This window comes from Equus przewalskii, chromosome 5, assembly GCF_037783145.1.
Source record: "Equus przewalskii isolate Varuska chromosome 5, EquPr2, whole genome shotgun sequence".
Lineage (NCBI taxonomy): Eukaryota > Metazoa > Chordata > Mammalia > Perissodactyla > Equidae > Equus > Equus przewalskii.
Genome location: NC_091835.1, coordinates 6,026,160 through 6,043,074, shown reverse-complemented (window position 1 = coordinate 6,043,074; position 16,915 = coordinate 6,026,160). Strand labels below are relative to the sequence as shown.

The window sequence follows — 16,915 nt, the reverse complement described above, 5'->3', positions numbered from 1 at the left end:
GAGAAGAATATATAGTCTGCTGTTTTTGAATGGAGTGTTCTAGATGTATCCATTAAGTCCATCAGGTCTAGTTTTTCATTTAAATCCAGTCTTTCCTTGTTGACTTTCTGTCTGGATGATCTATCCATTGGTGTAAGTGGAGTGTTAAGGTCACCTACTATTATTGTATTGTTGTTAATATCTCCTTTTAGGTTTGTTAATAGTTACTTTATGTACTTTGGTGCTCCTGTGTTGGGTGCATATATATTTATAAGTTTATGTCTTCTTGGTGGAGTGTCCCTTTTATCATTATATACTGCCCCTGAGGAAGAGAAAACTTTTGATGTTGGCCATTAGTCTTTTGCAACTCTCTAAAACTTAAGCCCTGGGTGTCCATCCCAAAATGGTACGATGAAACTTTAAGATTTAGAATCTTGTTTTATTGTAAATCTTGGAGAACAGGGGTTTTATTCCTCTTGGACTTGAACTGAAATGAAGGGTGCTTCCTAATGTTGATAGATGAGATGCCTTAACATCACTGTCATCACACCAGATCAGACATGGTTTATCTACCTCAGCATATTATGGCTGCAAAGTAATTAGAAAAAAGTCTTCCTCCTTGAAATCCACCATGAAGATCAGGAAACTGGGGGCTAACAGGAGGTTCAAGTATGGTATTTAACTCTCCAAGTTCTACTCTAAGGTTCTCTAGGTGTTTGCTGAGAGCGAAGATGAGATTGCTTTAGTTCTGTTTGGTTCAGTTTTCCTCCCTCTAGTCTAAGCTTTCACATACCTCCATTAGAGCCCTTTTAACATGATTTTAGTTTACAAGACTATTTCTCCCACTAGGTGGTGAGTCCAACTAACATGAGGGCCATGTCAGCTTCATCTGGGTATTCCTTGGGCCTCACCCTCACCCCACCCTCATCCATTGTCCCGTGACCACCTTACCCTTGTCTTAATCATGACTATTTTGGGCCTTGGCCATTGGTTTGCCTAACTCCAGAAAAGTGTGACAAATGTGGTTGCAACTTCCCAGTGGAGTCTTAGGTAAATATGTGATCTGTGGAAACAGTCCACCTAAATGGAATCCCCATAAATTAGTGGTATATGGAAAGAATCAAGATATAAATATCCATATTAAGATGATTATACATATATGGGACAGCTACCACTCTCACTCTTTCTCTGCAAACTGTAGAATTCAAAGCACTTTTAGAGAAACTCAAAGAAAAAGTGAGCAAATGTTAATCAGAGTTTATTTTTATTTTCTTTGTCTTTGTTTATGTCTCTGCAAAAGCACCAGAGAGCACCAAGGTTATCTTCAAAAATGCTGGGCAGAGTTGTTTTTTTGTCAAACTAATAATAGTTATTTAAAAAAAGAGGGGGAGTTCCTCTGAAGGTGGTGTTCAGCACCATACACTAAGCAAATGTCCTTGGCCTTCTGTGGGAGAGCATGCCTCACCCATTTGGTTTGATTCACAACAGTTCTTTCAACAGCTTCTTCCTAAGATGTGAAGAAGAAATGGGCGCAAGCTATTCTTGTAAGGACCCAAGCCTCCTGACCTCTTAGGATTCAATTTTTTTTGAAATTAGGAAGACACCCTCAGGAACAAATTTTTTTAAAAAGTTCAGAATCTATTAATCGTCTGAATTCATCTGGTTTACACCCCCTAGTGGCCAGGAAGACACATGCTTCTCAGAACAGCAAAGATGGTATTTGTTCGTTAAACTCCAGAAAGGTCCGAGTGAGTAAGGCTCTGAGTGAGATTTTGCCAAACAACAGAAAGATGACTCTGTCTCCTTCATGCTTAGGGCTACTGATCCCCGGTGGGAGGGGAGCTTGACAAATGCAGTTCAGTGTTTAATCTGTAGATTAGATTAAATATCACCACCTAGTCCCCCCTTCACTCCCAGGAAAACAGTTAAACTACTATTATATAATTGTACTCAACCCTTCACTCTGCCTTTCTAAAAATCCTGAAACTGCATGACGTTACGGACATTTGGTTGCAAAGTACATGAGTTGCTAATATCTATATACAGCATATACATAGTATGTGTGGCCAGTATCTATGTATAATTTCTCTATGTAAGATTCAGGCCTAAATAAATAAACAAAACTATATTAGCAGTTTGGGACCTGAATGTATTTAAATACTGTGAGGTGGAGATTCTTCCTTGCCTACCAAAATAGCCATTCTTCCCTTTTCTCTTAAAATAGCATAACCCCAATATTTAGCCTAGAATATAGCTGCCCAGCCAAAAAACATTTCCCAGCCTCTTTTGATTGTGAGGTCATGTGACTAAGGTCTGGACAATGAGATATAAGAAGTGTTGGGTGAGACTTCTGGAAGTCTCCTGAAACGAGGAGGGTGCGCTCTTCTTTGCCCCTTCCTCTATTCTGCCAGAAGCATGGATGTGATGGCTGGAGATGCAGCCAGCACCAGGGTGTTGAGGACAAGGGTGATGAGGGCCACATCCTACTAATGGTAGGGGAATAAAGGAAGTCTAGGACCCCGATGACTTCATCGGGTCCCCTGAGGGTCTGCCTCCAGACTTGTATACTAAAAAGAGAATATTTCTTGTTTAAACCACTGATATTTTAGGATTTTAATTATACGCTAAATCAAAATCTAAGTGATACGCACAAATCTTTACATTCTGCTACACTGTGGTAGCCCTGCTTCCTGAATGTTTCACTCCATCCCTATCTGTTCTCTCACTTGTGGACTGTCTCCCCAGAGCCTCCTGATTCTCCCGGTCACATTTAGTGTCCTGGGTTCCAGGCACCCATAACACCTTCAAGTTCCTGAACTGATACACAACTGAGCTCCCTATCTCAGATAAATGGTCATTTTAGGTCAGGGAATGAAGAAGGGTTTGTCCACTGGATGGACTGCTTTGGCACAAATTGCTTTTCTGTTCCCTGCCCTCCCAGAACCATCAAGATGGTAGGACAGATCAGCATGGGCTAGAATTTTCCAGATGAACTGTGAGGGGAAGGGGATAATTTAAAGACAGAATCTTCTGGAACTGGAAGATGATATACAGGCTACTGGGACCAGAGAAGGAAGTAAGTTGTTGGGAGTTTAGACAGTAGAAGTTTCTACTTCCTGGGTGGGGTCCTTGTTGGAGAGATTGCTTGAGATATTGTCAGACTCAAGCAGCTCCACAATGCTGTAGGGAGAACAGTCTTCCAGACCCAGCTTGCTGCAGAGCCAGCCACAGAAGCCTTTCTCCATGTCCCGGGCAGCTTGCCACCATGCCCCCCAGGACCAAGAGAGCTGGACCACAGCAGCATAGAGGCCCAGGGAAGAGGCCATGGCCATGATGAGCACTGGATAGAACAGAATGAGGCAGGGGCAACATGAGATCTTGTGCCAGAAGGTCCTCTCCTCGTTGTACACAAGGAAAATGTTATACCAGGTGATAGTGCCATAGTAAAAAGAGACAACGAAAGAGAGGATGAAAACCACAGGCAGGCACACCAGCGTCCAGAGGACCACGTGGGGTCCACGGTCTGCTGCCATCTGACAGGCTTTTCTGCCTTCAGGTGTTGTTTCCCTTGATGACTCTTTAGGCTTGGTCAATTCCTGCAGCTCCTTCTCTGTCAATGTGACATGGATGTCCACCATCTGACCCTTTTTCTTCCCTCGTGTGATGGTCCCAGTTAATGTGACATAGCGGCTGTCCAAAGGCATATTCCACATACCTGTAGGGAATAAGGAGGTAAAAGTCAAGATCAGAAGAGTGGACATTTCATCACAGTGTTGTCCTGAGGCTGGGGCTGAGTACGAGTGTCCACTTTTACAGCATCTGGCACGGTCCTGGAGTCAGCGATTCAGTGATGGACTGAATGGGGCTCCATCAGGAGGGTGACCCCAGGTATTATTTATTCCCACAGTGAACTCAGTCTACACTGATAAAATTGTGAAGCAGGTTAAACTTGTTTTTCCTGTTCTTTCTTCCCTTTTTGGGCCTCAATCTTCTCACAATCTCTGTGATATTGAGGGATGTAAGGAACTTTACTACCTCACTTTGTAATGATCTTATTTCTGGTTTATAAGAGCTATGAAAATATTATTTATGAGTATCTACTCCTGTGGGTGAAGATTGTACTATGTGTGTGTTATACTGTGGGCAGCCTACCCCCTTTCCTCCTCATTCCTTTCTCTATGCTTCCCTGAGAGGGGGCCTCCTCACATGCCTGTGGACATCCCAGCCCTCATATCCAAGCTCTGCACACACACACCCACCACCAACAACTACCAACTAGCCCTCCACCACCCTGGAAGTGAGGTTGGAGATACTGAACGGGGAAGTCCATGGTCCTTGCATGTGAAAGGCAGTCTATAAGTGGAGGAGGTGGGAGAGCAGAGGCTTTAGATCGGCATGTCTTGTAGGCCCTGTTGGACTCCTTGCCCCATGTCTGGAAGAGGGATAAAATAGAGTGAGCTAACGAGTAGGGCCCAGGATATTGACAGGGACTCTGATTGCCCAGATGGAAGAGTTAGACTGTTCCCCCCAAACCTCCTGGTTTCATAGTCTCCCTCATCTCAGTAAGTGATACTGCGATCTAGCTGCTCTATTGTTCTTGTCAAAACCCCAGGAGTCATTGTTGACTCCTCTCTTTCCCCTACGCCCTGCCTCCTATGCAGCAGCAAGTTCCAAATTGCATTATGATCAGCCTCTCTCCTTTAGTTCTCTCTCCTGCTGTCACCCTGGTCGAGGCTTCCACCTTAGTGCTAGTGTGGCTGCAGTGAGACAACGGCTTCCCATCAGCTTCCACTCTTACCCCTTGTAAGCCATTCTTTATAGAGAAGCAAGAGTGTTTAAAAATATAAATGAGATGATGTCTCTCCTTTGCTTAAAAGTCCTCCGTTGACTTCCTCTTGCACTTATAACAAATTCCAAACTCTTCACTATGACCTGCAAGGCCAACATGATCTAGCCCCGCTTACCTTTCTGACCTCCTCCCACCATCCTCTCCTTTGTTCTCTACACTCCCTACACAGAAACAACTCCATTCCAGGAATGAGCAATGGTGCTTCCACCTTAGGGTCTTTGCCCTTGCTGCTCCTCCTTCTTAAAAAGCTCTGCCTGAGATCTTTTCAGGGCTGGCTCCTTCCTAGCATTCTGATCAGCTCAACTGTTGCTTTTTCAGAGATGCCTTGCCCGACCAGGTGATCTCTCCCCCACCACCCTCCTCCAGTTATCATCTTCCCATCCCTGGTGGTTATTGTCTTCAGAACTCGTGCCACTACCTGAAATTATCTTTTATGTGCTGGCTTGTTCATTGTCTGTCTTGCCCTGATTAGAAGGCAAACGTCATGAGAGCTGGGACGGTAATTGTCTTGTTCACTGTGGGTGTATGTCTTAGGGATCTACAGATCTACACAAATAGATCTACGTCATCCACCTATTGCTTCCCAGTGCCACTTAAGTTTCAGCAGCAGCAACAAACTTTCTGACACATGCCTCCTTGTGCACATGGGCATAAGTTTCATGGGGCAGATACTGAGGATTTCTGGGACATAGGGTATGCATGTTTTGAATTTTGAATTTAACATATATTTACAAATTTCTCTACAAAGTCATTAAAGCAGACTCCACTTCCATTTGAGGTGTACGAGAGTAAGTTTATCTCCTCACATTGATGTTTTGATGTTGTCATATTTTACCCAGTTTTTGGCCATCCTATATGTGAATGAGTACTACAACTTGTTATATTTTGCATTTTCCTGATTGTTGTGAAAGTCAACTATTGTTTCTTCATTTTACAAATATTAAGTAATTAGCAGAGCCTGCTTGTATTACTAATTTTTTTTATAAATTGGTCTCTTCCGTTACACTAGGAGTTCCAAAAGGGCAGAGATCTCCTCCATATCATCTAGAAGAGAACATCATAAATGCTTAATAAATATTGTCAATTTATTGAGTGAAAACTGCAACATTGTGTGAAGAAATGGATCAAAAAGAAAAAATAGGTCAGTGGGTAAAGGCCTGTCTGTCTTCTGGAGGATCCTCATTTGGTTTCCTTCCCATGGCTTTAAGCAAGTCGCCCCAGAAAGACTTACCATCGTCTGCAGGATAGTTTAGGAAATCGTCTCCCTCCTCCTCTTTGGGCTGGTCTCCACCTTCTGATTCCTCAGGTTCTTCATCCAGTTTCTCATTCTCTGACCGGTAGATGATGATAGATTCTGGGCGAGACTCTTTCTTCTTCTTTTTCCTGCGACCCATCGTGGATTCCCCATCCAGGGCCAGGGCAGCAGCCACAGCCTTCCTCAGAGAGCCCTGGTGGGGGCTTGGGAGCTGGCCCTGGTCTTCCATTGGTGCTGGCTCTTCCATCTTAGTCCTCGTGTCTAATTATTCCTTGTGAAAACTGTGGTTTGCTTGAGCAAACTCACGATCTGCACATCACAGAGCTTCTTCCTGGACGGGGCTACGCAAAGACATCCCAGTGATGAGTTCCACATGAAAGATAGGAAGGCAAAGCCAGCAACAGGGAGCAAATCAGCTGAGATGGAAAGGGGTTTGGGAAACGATCCTCAACTTGTTAGAAGCCTTCTCCTCCCTGTAGTTTTCATAAAACTTTATTTCGGGAGGGCTGTGGAAATACTTTAACAAGAATGGATGGCTGTGAATAAAATATTATTTGTGTTGCAATAATATTTTTGTCATTTACACAAGCATATGATATTATGAAAACCCATCAGTCTAGCTGGGGGATGCCAAATGTAAGAAAGTTGGGTGAAGAAGTCTTACAGACAAATGGGAGTTAAGAACAATTCTTACTCCCACCATAGATGGAGATTCAGATGGCTGGGACCGGTACTCCAGGCTTCTGGCTACCAAGTCACACGTTACAACTGTACTCAAATGGATGAGTGCAACTTTGAGTAAGCCACCCAAACATGGCACAACTTCACCAACCACACCTACCCTAGTATTCTATAAAGGACACCTGTCTTCTGGCTTCTTGTTGGCCCAAGCTCCCAAAAAGTTCCTAGGATCTGTCTTATCACATGCAGGGAGACAAGGGGAAAGGATGCACACTTTTCAATTCTTTTTTTTTTTTTTTTGAGGAAGATTAGTCCTGAGCTAACTACTGCCAATCCTCCTCTTTTTGCTGAGGAAGACTGGCCCTGAGCTAACATCCATCCCCATCTTCCTCTACTTTATACAGGGGATGCCTATCACAGCATGGCTTTTGCCAAGTGGTGCCATGTCCACACCCGGGATCCGAACCGGTGAACCCCGGGCCGCTGAGAAGCAGAAAGTGTGAACTTAACCACTGCACCACTGGGCCGGCCCACACTTTTCAATTCTTAACACTCTCCTCTTTTTGTTCTCCAGGTAAAGAGAAGTGGGGAGAGAAGAGAGTCTATATAACATTTTTTAAAGAGGACACTGATTGGCCTGTGTTCTTGGTGTATTGGGCCATTCAGAAGAGAGAAATGCTTTGAATGCTGCTACTAAAGAGATGCAAAATAGCAAAGATCCAGCTAGTCATATTTAGGCAGCTAGCAGCTCATACGCTTCTTTTAAAAAAAGTATTATTATGTAAAGTTTTGAACATATGTAAATGGGAACCTTTTTATTATGAAAAGCGGCAAACCTATACAAAAGCAAAGAGAATAGTTTTAATGAAGCTTCATGGTATCTATCACCCAGTTTCAACAGCAATCAAAATAGTCATAGCCAATGTATTTAAAAGCAAATCTAAGACAGCATTTCATTTCATCTGTAATATTTCAGTATGCACCTCTTACCTGTAAGGACTCTCTTTTTTAAAAAACAAAATCATGATATCATTATCACACCTAAATTTTTTTAACCATTCTTTTTTTTTTAAAGATTGGCCCTGAGCTAAGATCTGTTGCCAATCGTTTTTTTTTTCTTCTTCTTCTCTCCAAAGCCCCACAGTACATGGTTGTGTATTCTAGTTGTAGGTCCTTCCGGTTGTGCTACGTGGGATGTCACCTCAGCATGGCCTGATGAGTGGTGCAATGTCTGTGCCCAAGATCCAAACCAGCGAAACCCTGGGCCGCCAAAGCAGAGCACACGAACTTAATCACTTGGCCACCGGGCTGGCCCTGACCATTCTTTAATATCATCAAATACCCAGTCCCTTCAAACTCTCTATCTGTTCAACATTTTAAAGTCTATTTTCTTAAATGAGGATCCAAATAAGGTCTATGCAATGAAAACAGATGGTACAGCTCTTTGTCCACAGTAGTGCTGTCCAATAGAGCTTTCTGCCACTGCATCTGAGATGAGGCCAATGCAACAGAGGAAATGCATTTTTAATTTTATTGAATTCTAACCAATCTAAATTTAAATAGCTACATGTGGTTACTGGCTACTGTATTGGACAGCGCAGGTCTATATGTTCGCCCTCCAATTTTTCTTCTTGCAATTGATTTGTTAAATAAAGGAGGCCATTTATCTTGCAGATTCTCATAGCCTTGATTTTGCTGATTGCCCTTCCCACAGTGTGTTCCTCTGAATCATATATTTCAGGCCAAGAGAGGCTTGATCAGATTCAAGTTGGAATTTTTTTGGTTGGCTGGTTGTTCCAGCAAGACAATGTTATAGATGCTTCAGAAGGCACCTAACAGTAATTTGACTTTCTGTGAAATTAGTAGCCATTGATGACCACTGGCTAGATCCATTAATTCATTGAGAATTTCAGGAACTGAGAGTTGACCCCTTGTCCAGTTTAGGCCAGTTGACACCACCAACCCATCAACTGGGCCAGCACAAATACTCGACAAATGACCTTTTTGACATCAAGGAGGAAAAAACTGGAGCCTCAGATCATGGGAACGCTGCCGTTTTGTGAACATGTGTCCTATGAAGAGGCATGATGCTTGACTATGCTTGCACAGATCATCAATTATCTCACTTCACCATACCTCCAATCATCTATCCCCACACTTCAGGCCACCTTGCCCGCTTATCCCATAAATATCCCTAAGTCCCCACTTTTGAGGAGGCAGATCTGAGATTGACTCTCCTGCCTCCTCACTTGGCTGCCTTGTGATTAAATCCTTTCTCTTTGCAAACTTGTCATCTTGGTAATTGGCATAGTTGCACAGTGGGAAAAATGAACATGGTTTGGTAACAATTTGGCAAGCCAGCCAGGAGGAAAGTCCAGATGGACGCTTTTGCCTGCAGTCTGTTGGCCCTTTGCCAGTTTGGAGAACATGTGGATGAGTCTAGCAGCTGTCCAAGACCACTCGTCCCAGGGACCATTCTAGGATTTTTTCCTGACTTGGTGCTGCCAACTCCAGTGCATAACTTCACTTTTCAATAAAGAAATAGTTTCTAGGTTTGGAAGACATCTTTCTGGTGAATAACTTCAGTACAAGTAACCAGATTCTTATTTCTTCTTCCTTCTGGTTGACTTCTGAAAAGGAAGCCTTGGTTTGGCCTTTGTTGCGAGGGTCTTGGTTTCCAGGATTCCTTCACTTTTTGAGGTCCAGTTCTAGCTGCAGCACAAATACACTTTTGACTGGCTGTGTCTAAATTCTGAAACAATGGGAAACCCTAATTTGATCCCTACCTATGGCCCTTTAGGCTGCATTCTCCCAAACTGGGTGACTTTTAGCTATGAGTGCATGAAACAGGAAAAGGTGATATTCTTTTATAACACTGTATGGACACAGTATTCTTTAAACTTTGGAGAAAATGACCAGATGATGGATCATTCAGCGACTCCGAGAATTTTCGTTTGACTACACATTGGTTTATTGACCCTTCTCCTCCCAGAGATGGTCATTATTTTTCCTTGTCTCTGTCTTTTGTGTCACTTGTCATAAAAAGGAAAAAACTGTAGGGCAAGACCCTGATATTTCCATAGCTTGTTGTCTGGGCAGGCCCTCGGTAAACTTTGCTGTAGGTTAAGTATGCACATAAGGTGAAAGCTATTGCTAATGGGCCTCTTGGAAGCCAAAAAGATCTCAAAATTGGTGGGCATAAGTTTGACTCCAAGAGACCCACGTCTTAGCTAAAGCTGTTAACGTGCATATAAGATAAAGTTTTTTCTTCTGTCTTGTTCTATGTCTTGAGAGCTTGGCTTTGTGACCTTTCTGGTGTCCACCATCAAGAGGCTGCATGTACTGGTGTGAATCTTGGTGGCCAATCAATTAGACTGGGGTTCTAAGATGCATTCTCTTTGTCTGGCTGTTATCAGCTCTCAGGGGAGTTTATCATAAGGGGTCCTAGTGCACAGAGGCCTTTGTCATCTCAATCTTCAGTGCTTGTTAGTGCTCTCTGCCTGTGCAATGCAGGCCTTTGCTTTCTTAGTCTATTTTTGGGAGTGAACTTTCTGGATCTTGTGAGGCCTGCTTCTTTTGCACTTTCTTTTGGGGATGCTTCTCACTCCATGGTTAAGCTGCAAAAGTCTTATTGGTTTTGTTACTACCTAAAGGGGGTCGTCTGCCTACTGCAAGACATGCCAATAGTGGAGAGGCAAGGTGGTAGGAGAGAAAGGGCTTTATTACAGCTTGCCAGCAAGGGAGAAGATAGCTGACTAATGTCTGAAAGAATCATCTTATAGAACAAAGACTACAGGCCAGTTATATAGGGGGCTGGTCTCCGGGTAAGGCAGACATCTAGAGTTAGTTCCTGATAGTCTTTTGTTTTACTGGATGTGCATCAGAGACAGGAGCAGCGGCCTATATCCTGATCTTTCAGTTGTCATTGACGATGGCTATCAGCACAGGCTCTCTGCCTGGGGTCATCACATTCCTAAGGAGCTCAGAAGAACAAACTTATCAACTTATAGCAGCTAGGAGGGGCCATAAAATCTACAGAGCATGTCTTGGTTAGTTACTCAGAGATCATTCAAAGTTACAATATGGTTTCTTTTCTACAATATGTCTTCCCTTATGTCAACTTGTGTTAAGCCTGTATCAGTTTGAGTCACTATTAAGATCCTACTGATCAATGTGGGCAGATGATAGATCATTTAAATTGGAAAAAATTCTAAATTGGAAAATTTTTTTGAAAGCTCCGTCATAATTGTTTTATTGGTACCTATGAAAGATCAAATTAAAAGGAAATACAAAAAAAAAAAGAAAAAGACTAGCCTTAAGACCCTGACACAGGCTACAATTAAATTGAGAAAATGTAAAAGTGTAAGTGTTGATAAGATTACGAAGGCTAGAATGTTTGAGCTAATTTTATATAAAGAGGTTATATCAACTTTGCCTGAGTGTGTTTTGAAAATGGATAGTTACGTGGGGCTTGGAATGCTTCCCCACCCAGTATTACAAGACCAAGACCTGTTGATGAAGTCCAAATGGAAGCTATGATTAAAGGTATAAGAGTAGATGGAATTCAGCTGAAATTTTGTAGAAAAATTGATATATTTACAGGCTTTATGTGAAGCAACTGCATCTCTCTTGCCCGATTGCATTATAGACTGTATTGTGGGGATAGCCATTGTCTCTCACTGAGGGATGTTTCTCCTGCCTAACTGTAAGACAGCATGTAAATCTGATCTTCAGACAATGTTAATTAAGCATACTAAAAGGAAGTCAGTAGGTTTGCCTGAGCCCACACGGTATGAGATAAAAACTAGAGACTAATATCAGGTGCCAAAAACTCAAGACAATAAAAGCTCCCCACCGCCCACAGTAAAACGCTCTAGCGTTCAATTATGCACTTGGAAAGAGGGCCTTTATTAAACACCTTGTGCAGACTTTTTAAAGGTGTGATACATTGTCCTGAAGTTTTAGAACATAAAAATCTTTTGATTCACCTCTTCAGTTAAAATCTCCTTGATATAAAGAAGCAATTAGGAAAATGTAGCTGACAGGGTGGGTCAACCTCTTTTATGATTCAGACTGCAACCCAGTTCTTTGGGGAACTGGAAACAACCACCTTTGCTTTGCAAATCCCAGCAGGGTCAGAGTTGTGGCTCTATAAATTGGTTCAAAGTTCACTTGTCCTTTTGCAAACCCCAAAGCCTCCTGTGTTCCTCTCAACATGCTCATTCATGGTGGGACTTTAAAGACTGATAAGGCACATGTGCCCCAGAAACTCCATCTTGAAGAAAACTTGAATGCTTTCTCTGTACCTTTGTAATGTAGATTTTATGCTTCCATCTTCTCTAGGACCTGAGAACCATTCTTTAGAATGCAAATGTTTCTCTTCAGAGAGGAAAAAAAGATTAAAAATACCTTAGGCATTTAAGCACATAACTTAAACTTTCCAGCTGCGAAAACAGAATTTGGCGCCAAGTATTTTATAAAATACTGAGTTTTGTATTGTACCTGATTCATAGCAAAAATTTAACAGAAGCTATAAGGTCTCTGTCTATGTCTACCTGCATGCTCTTCTATATCTACATGTATATGTTGTATATGTGAGATACTTTTCCACTTCCGGGATGGTATGGCCAAAATTAGGAGCTCTATTTAATTGGCTTAAAGTAAGTACTTATATAAATTACTCCTAAATGTAACAGAAACTAACCCAAATATATTTTTTAAAGATTTTATTTTTTTCCTTTTTCTCCCAAAGCCCCCTGGTACATAGTTGTATATTTTTAGTTGTGGGTCCCTCTAGCTGTGCCATGTGGGATGCCACTTCAGCATGGCTTGTCCGATGTGCCATGTCCGTGCCCAGGATTTGAACTGGCAAAACCCTGGGCTGCCGAAGCAGAGTGCGCAAACTTAACCACTCGGCCACGGGGCCAGCCGACCCCCCCCAAGTATTTTTCAAGCTAATATGATAAATATAAATAAATCTTTGGTAAATGAAAGCTTATTTAAGTTTGTTGGTTTGATGGAAAAAGGCACATCCTCAAAGTTATTAACATCAGATATGATGTAGACATGTAGACTTTATTAGTCAACTAAGCTCATGTTATCTCTTATAAAACTGGTTAGCAAAAATAATAACTTAGGGGCCAGCCCCGTAAAATAAAATCTTTTAAAAATAATAATAATAATAACTTAAAATGATAGCTAATTTTGTCTAATGTCTCAGGAAGTTTTGTAGGCAATCTAAATAATTATTGGAACAAGTCAACTAAAAGACCTGAAAAAGATAAAAGTTTTTGGGCAAACTTTTTAACAATAACTATGTGTTATGGCATGTGTACTTAAAATAACTTCCCAAATCTCTTTGGAACTTGAAACTTGGACGTTTAGCTAGGTGAAATTAAATGATACAAATACTTCATTGAGGGGCTAGCCCCTGTGGCCTCGTGGTTAAGTTCAATGTGCTTCACTTTGGTGGCTCATGTTCAGTTCCCAGCCATGGACTTACACAGCTCTGGTAGCAACCATGGTGTGCTAGCAGCCCACATACTAAAAAATAGAGGAAGACTGGCACAGATGTTAGCTCAGGGTGCATCTTCCTCAGGAAAAAAAATTCATTGAATATCTAGGTTATTTTCAAATAAGAGATACTGAAACATTATTGCTACACACATCTAAGTTTATCTACTTTTGTCTTCTTATTGAAGCTGGGTACCTGAAAAGCTGGTTGCCTGAGAGTTACTGTAAGCATTCAATAAGATTACCTTTTGACCTTGTTAGGAAAAGAAGTTAATCTTGTCAATTTTCTGTTTTCCTGTTTAACCTGAGGGATAACTCAAGGGTCACAAGGATTTATGAGCTTATTTTAGAGAAGAAAGAGAATGCCTTCAAGGATCACCAGATAACCAGCCCCTAGCTGCCACTGATACCTAGAAGTCAGATTGCCCAGGGACTTATGGGGGGTGAAAGAAACATGGATTATTCCTTTGTTTTGCCAAAACTCCTCCCATCACACCCCTCAGCTCTATAAAACACCCTGCTCTCTTCTCTTGTTAAGGTGGATTTGAGAGAACCCATGCTCCTTCTCATCTTGGCCAATTCAAATAAATCTTTCTCCATCTCTGAGCACCACTGTCTCAGTGTTTGGCTTACTGTGCATCAGGAACATGAACTTTAGAATTAAGAGGTTAGGTATCATTGTTACAGAAAAAAAAAGATGTTTGGGTCTATTAGAAAACACGTCATATTTTATTAAAATTGCACTATGAAGTAGCATATTTCTAGAAATTATGAAAAGTATCTATAAATCTGCCAAGTCACAGAATGTTAATGTAAAAGACAGTTCATAATTGCTTACTTTTTAGTTTTCACTAAAAATAAAGGTCTGTGAGGGTTAAGAATTCTAATATGTGTAATTAAACCTACTAAAAACTAATAAGGAAAGCATCTTTGTATTCAAGGAAAGATGAATATTTTCAGTAAAGAAGGTGTAAATAATAGAAATATTTTTGTTGATTTTGTTAAGAAAGATAAATTTGTCCTAAAGTACTAGAAAGAAAGAAAGAAGAATGGGACAAATTCTGAATGTAAAAAAGAAAGTTATAGAACGTGTGTGGAAGAGGAACCCTGAGGAAAGAGTTTTGTACATGGTCAAACTGGCTAAGATTGAAACGAATTTAATTAAGTCAATGTACTAATATCAAAAGTAAGCTGGTGCAAAAATTAGAATTTGGTTTTCTCTCTTTTAAAAGAATAATTTTTTTGAACTTTTAATCTGCTCTTGATAAAGAGACTATAATAGGTTTTTCTTTACTTTTGAGTAAATCTACCTAAAAGACAGAAATTCTATGTTTTGTCAAAATAATTTCCTATGTTCTAAAAGGCTAAAATCTATTAAAATAATTAAGAGGTTTTTTTTTTAACTGTTTGCCTTTAACATCTGTTGTCACTTTGGTTAAATGGATAATTAAGCATTGTTTCATAGAGACTGTAGGGGAGGAAGACAATTCCTCTCCCCTCTAGGTCCTTCTGGCTGGTCTAAGAATTTAATTGACATGAGACAGAATAATAGGAGAAAATCAAATAAAGTTTAATAATATGCATACATGGGAGAAACCCAGGAAAACTGAGTAACTCTCAGAATGGCCAAAATTGCCACCTTAAATACCATTTTCAGCTAAAGACAAAGGAGGATGTTGGGGGTAATGGTTTGGGATTTCAAAGGGGAGGAATGCAATTTACATGGAGATGGAAATGCAACTGTTTATTAAACAAGTGTTTGCTGGGCTGTCTATAGACAAGGGGACCTGAAAGAGATCTTTTGATAAAAAATGGGCTTACCGAGGACCTTCCCAGTTTACCAGTACTCAGTTATCTATGGTGATGGTCTGTCCTGGGATAGGCCTTCTATCTTAAATTCCTTTAGGCCAAAGTTAGGGTGAAGGTCAAAGTTTCTTTCAGAGTCTTGTATTCTTAAAATAATCAAGGCTAAGGACACATTTTGGGGTGGCCAATTCTGATCTCCCACAGGACCTATGATATTATGTGGATAAATGTTATCTACATAAATGTTTTAAAATTATATAATATTCCTAAAATTCTGATCTGTTTGGGTTGTCAGCCATAATTCTAGTTATTATCTTGAAGTGTTGTATGTCACAGAAATAGCCAAGTTTCTTTGCCAATTTCCCTTTTTGGGTCTTTTGTCATTTGCAGATAGTTGTTGTTTCACTCTGCTTTTGCAAATATGTTTCACCTGCAGAGAGATTCACGGAAAGCACTCCGACACTTGCTCTAGAATGCAAGTTTCTGCTAAACTTTCAGGTTACAAAACTGAGCTGGGTAAGAAATTACACAACTCTTGTGGAGAGGCTGATGGTCTCATAAAACTTCTAACAGTATATTAAGATCAAGAATCGATTACACAGGACTGAATGAACTGATGAGGTTGATTATAAGTTTTATGACTGTTTGTTTGAGATATTGCTGATTTTTTTTTAATGTTTTGTTTTCCTAGATTTAAGGGAACTATGATTTATAGCCATTTGGTAAAATTATACCCTTGCAAGCAGAATTGAAACACTTTTTCCCCCTACCTGATCCCTCCAGGATTTGAAAACTCTTAGTGAGTATTCTTTTCATGTAAATACAGTTATTTGCATAAGTTCAAAAAGAATCTGTTCTCCTTATAGCAGGACAGAATTAGAAACATCGGTTATATTACCAAGGCTTTGACAGGAAAGTCATACTGGAGAGAAATATGCAGACTCAGATATATGACAAGACAGCTTTGAGGAACAGAGGTTGGACTTTTTATTTTTCTGAGGAAGATTAGCCCTAAGCTAACTACTGCCAGTCCTCCTCTTTTTTGCTGAGGAAGCCTGACCCTGAGCTAACATCTGCTGGCAATCCTCCTCTTTTTGCTGAGGAAGACTGGCCCTGAGCTAACATCCGTGCCCATCTTCCTCTACTTTATATGTAGGACACCTGCCACAGCACGGCTTGCCAAGCAGTGCCATGTCCGCACCTGGGATAGGAACCAGTGAACCCCGGGCCACCAAGAAGCAGAACATGCACACTTAACTGCTGTGCCACCGGGCTGGCCCCCCCCCCCCCCACCCAGAGCTTGGACTTTATGGAATAAAGCCACTTGAAATATTAGCCTGGTACCTTGCTTACTGGATTCCCATCAACTTTACCAGGTGAGTAAAGAAGGTCACTTCCCTGGCAGGTACAAAGAAACTCAGGATATTTGGGGGACCTTGACAAGAGAGGAATTCACCCAAATCTATAATGCTTCTTATTAAATACCTGGTTACTTGCTTATACAATATAGGACTAACTTTGGGAGCCCACCTGCATCACCACCTTACTAAGAGACTGGTTTAATGAGAAGGAACAACCTATGCTCCTTATCAGCAGGAAGAAGCTAGAGAGGTTGTTGCCCCAGATCCCTCAAGATTGAGGAATGAACCAAAACAAGGGGGAACTGAAACTGAGGCCAATTCATTTTAACTATACTCAGTCGTCTGTTTGCAAAGGTAGCTAGATAATGCATTACTAACACCCGCCCTATAGACAACATCTCTGAGGCTTGGGTCACCATGGTAACAGGTGGAGTGCTTGAGCTTTTCAGGAACTGAGAGTCAACCCCTTGT

The 16,915-nt window shown here is 41.1% G+C and overlaps 1 protein-coding gene across 7 annotated transcripts in view; it reads right to left on the bottom strand.

Moving 5' to 3' along the window:
• Window positions 1-1,226: 1,226 nt before the first annotated feature.
• The window catches only part of TMEM169 (transmembrane protein 169), a 26,644-nt gene continuing 10,955 nt past the window's right edge, over window positions 1,227-16,915 (bottom strand). For 3 of the 7 annotated variants that reach the window (XM_008508920.2, XM_008508919.2, XM_070618236.1), the window contains 2 exons: window positions 6,060-6,424; window positions 1,227-3,694 (listed from right to left, as the gene is read on the bottom strand). In XM_008508920.2, the coding sequence (XP_008507142.1) occupies window positions 3,072-3,694; window positions 6,060-6,330 (894 nt within the window). In that variant the 5' untranslated portion in view covers window positions 6,331-6,424 and the 3' untranslated portion in view covers window positions 1,227-3,071. Of the gene's footprint in view, window positions 3,695-6,059; window positions 6,620-16,915 lie in introns of all 7 variants that reach the window. The other 4 variants (XM_008508915.2, XM_008508914.2, XM_008508916.2 and 1 more) reach the window with 3 other exon arrangements.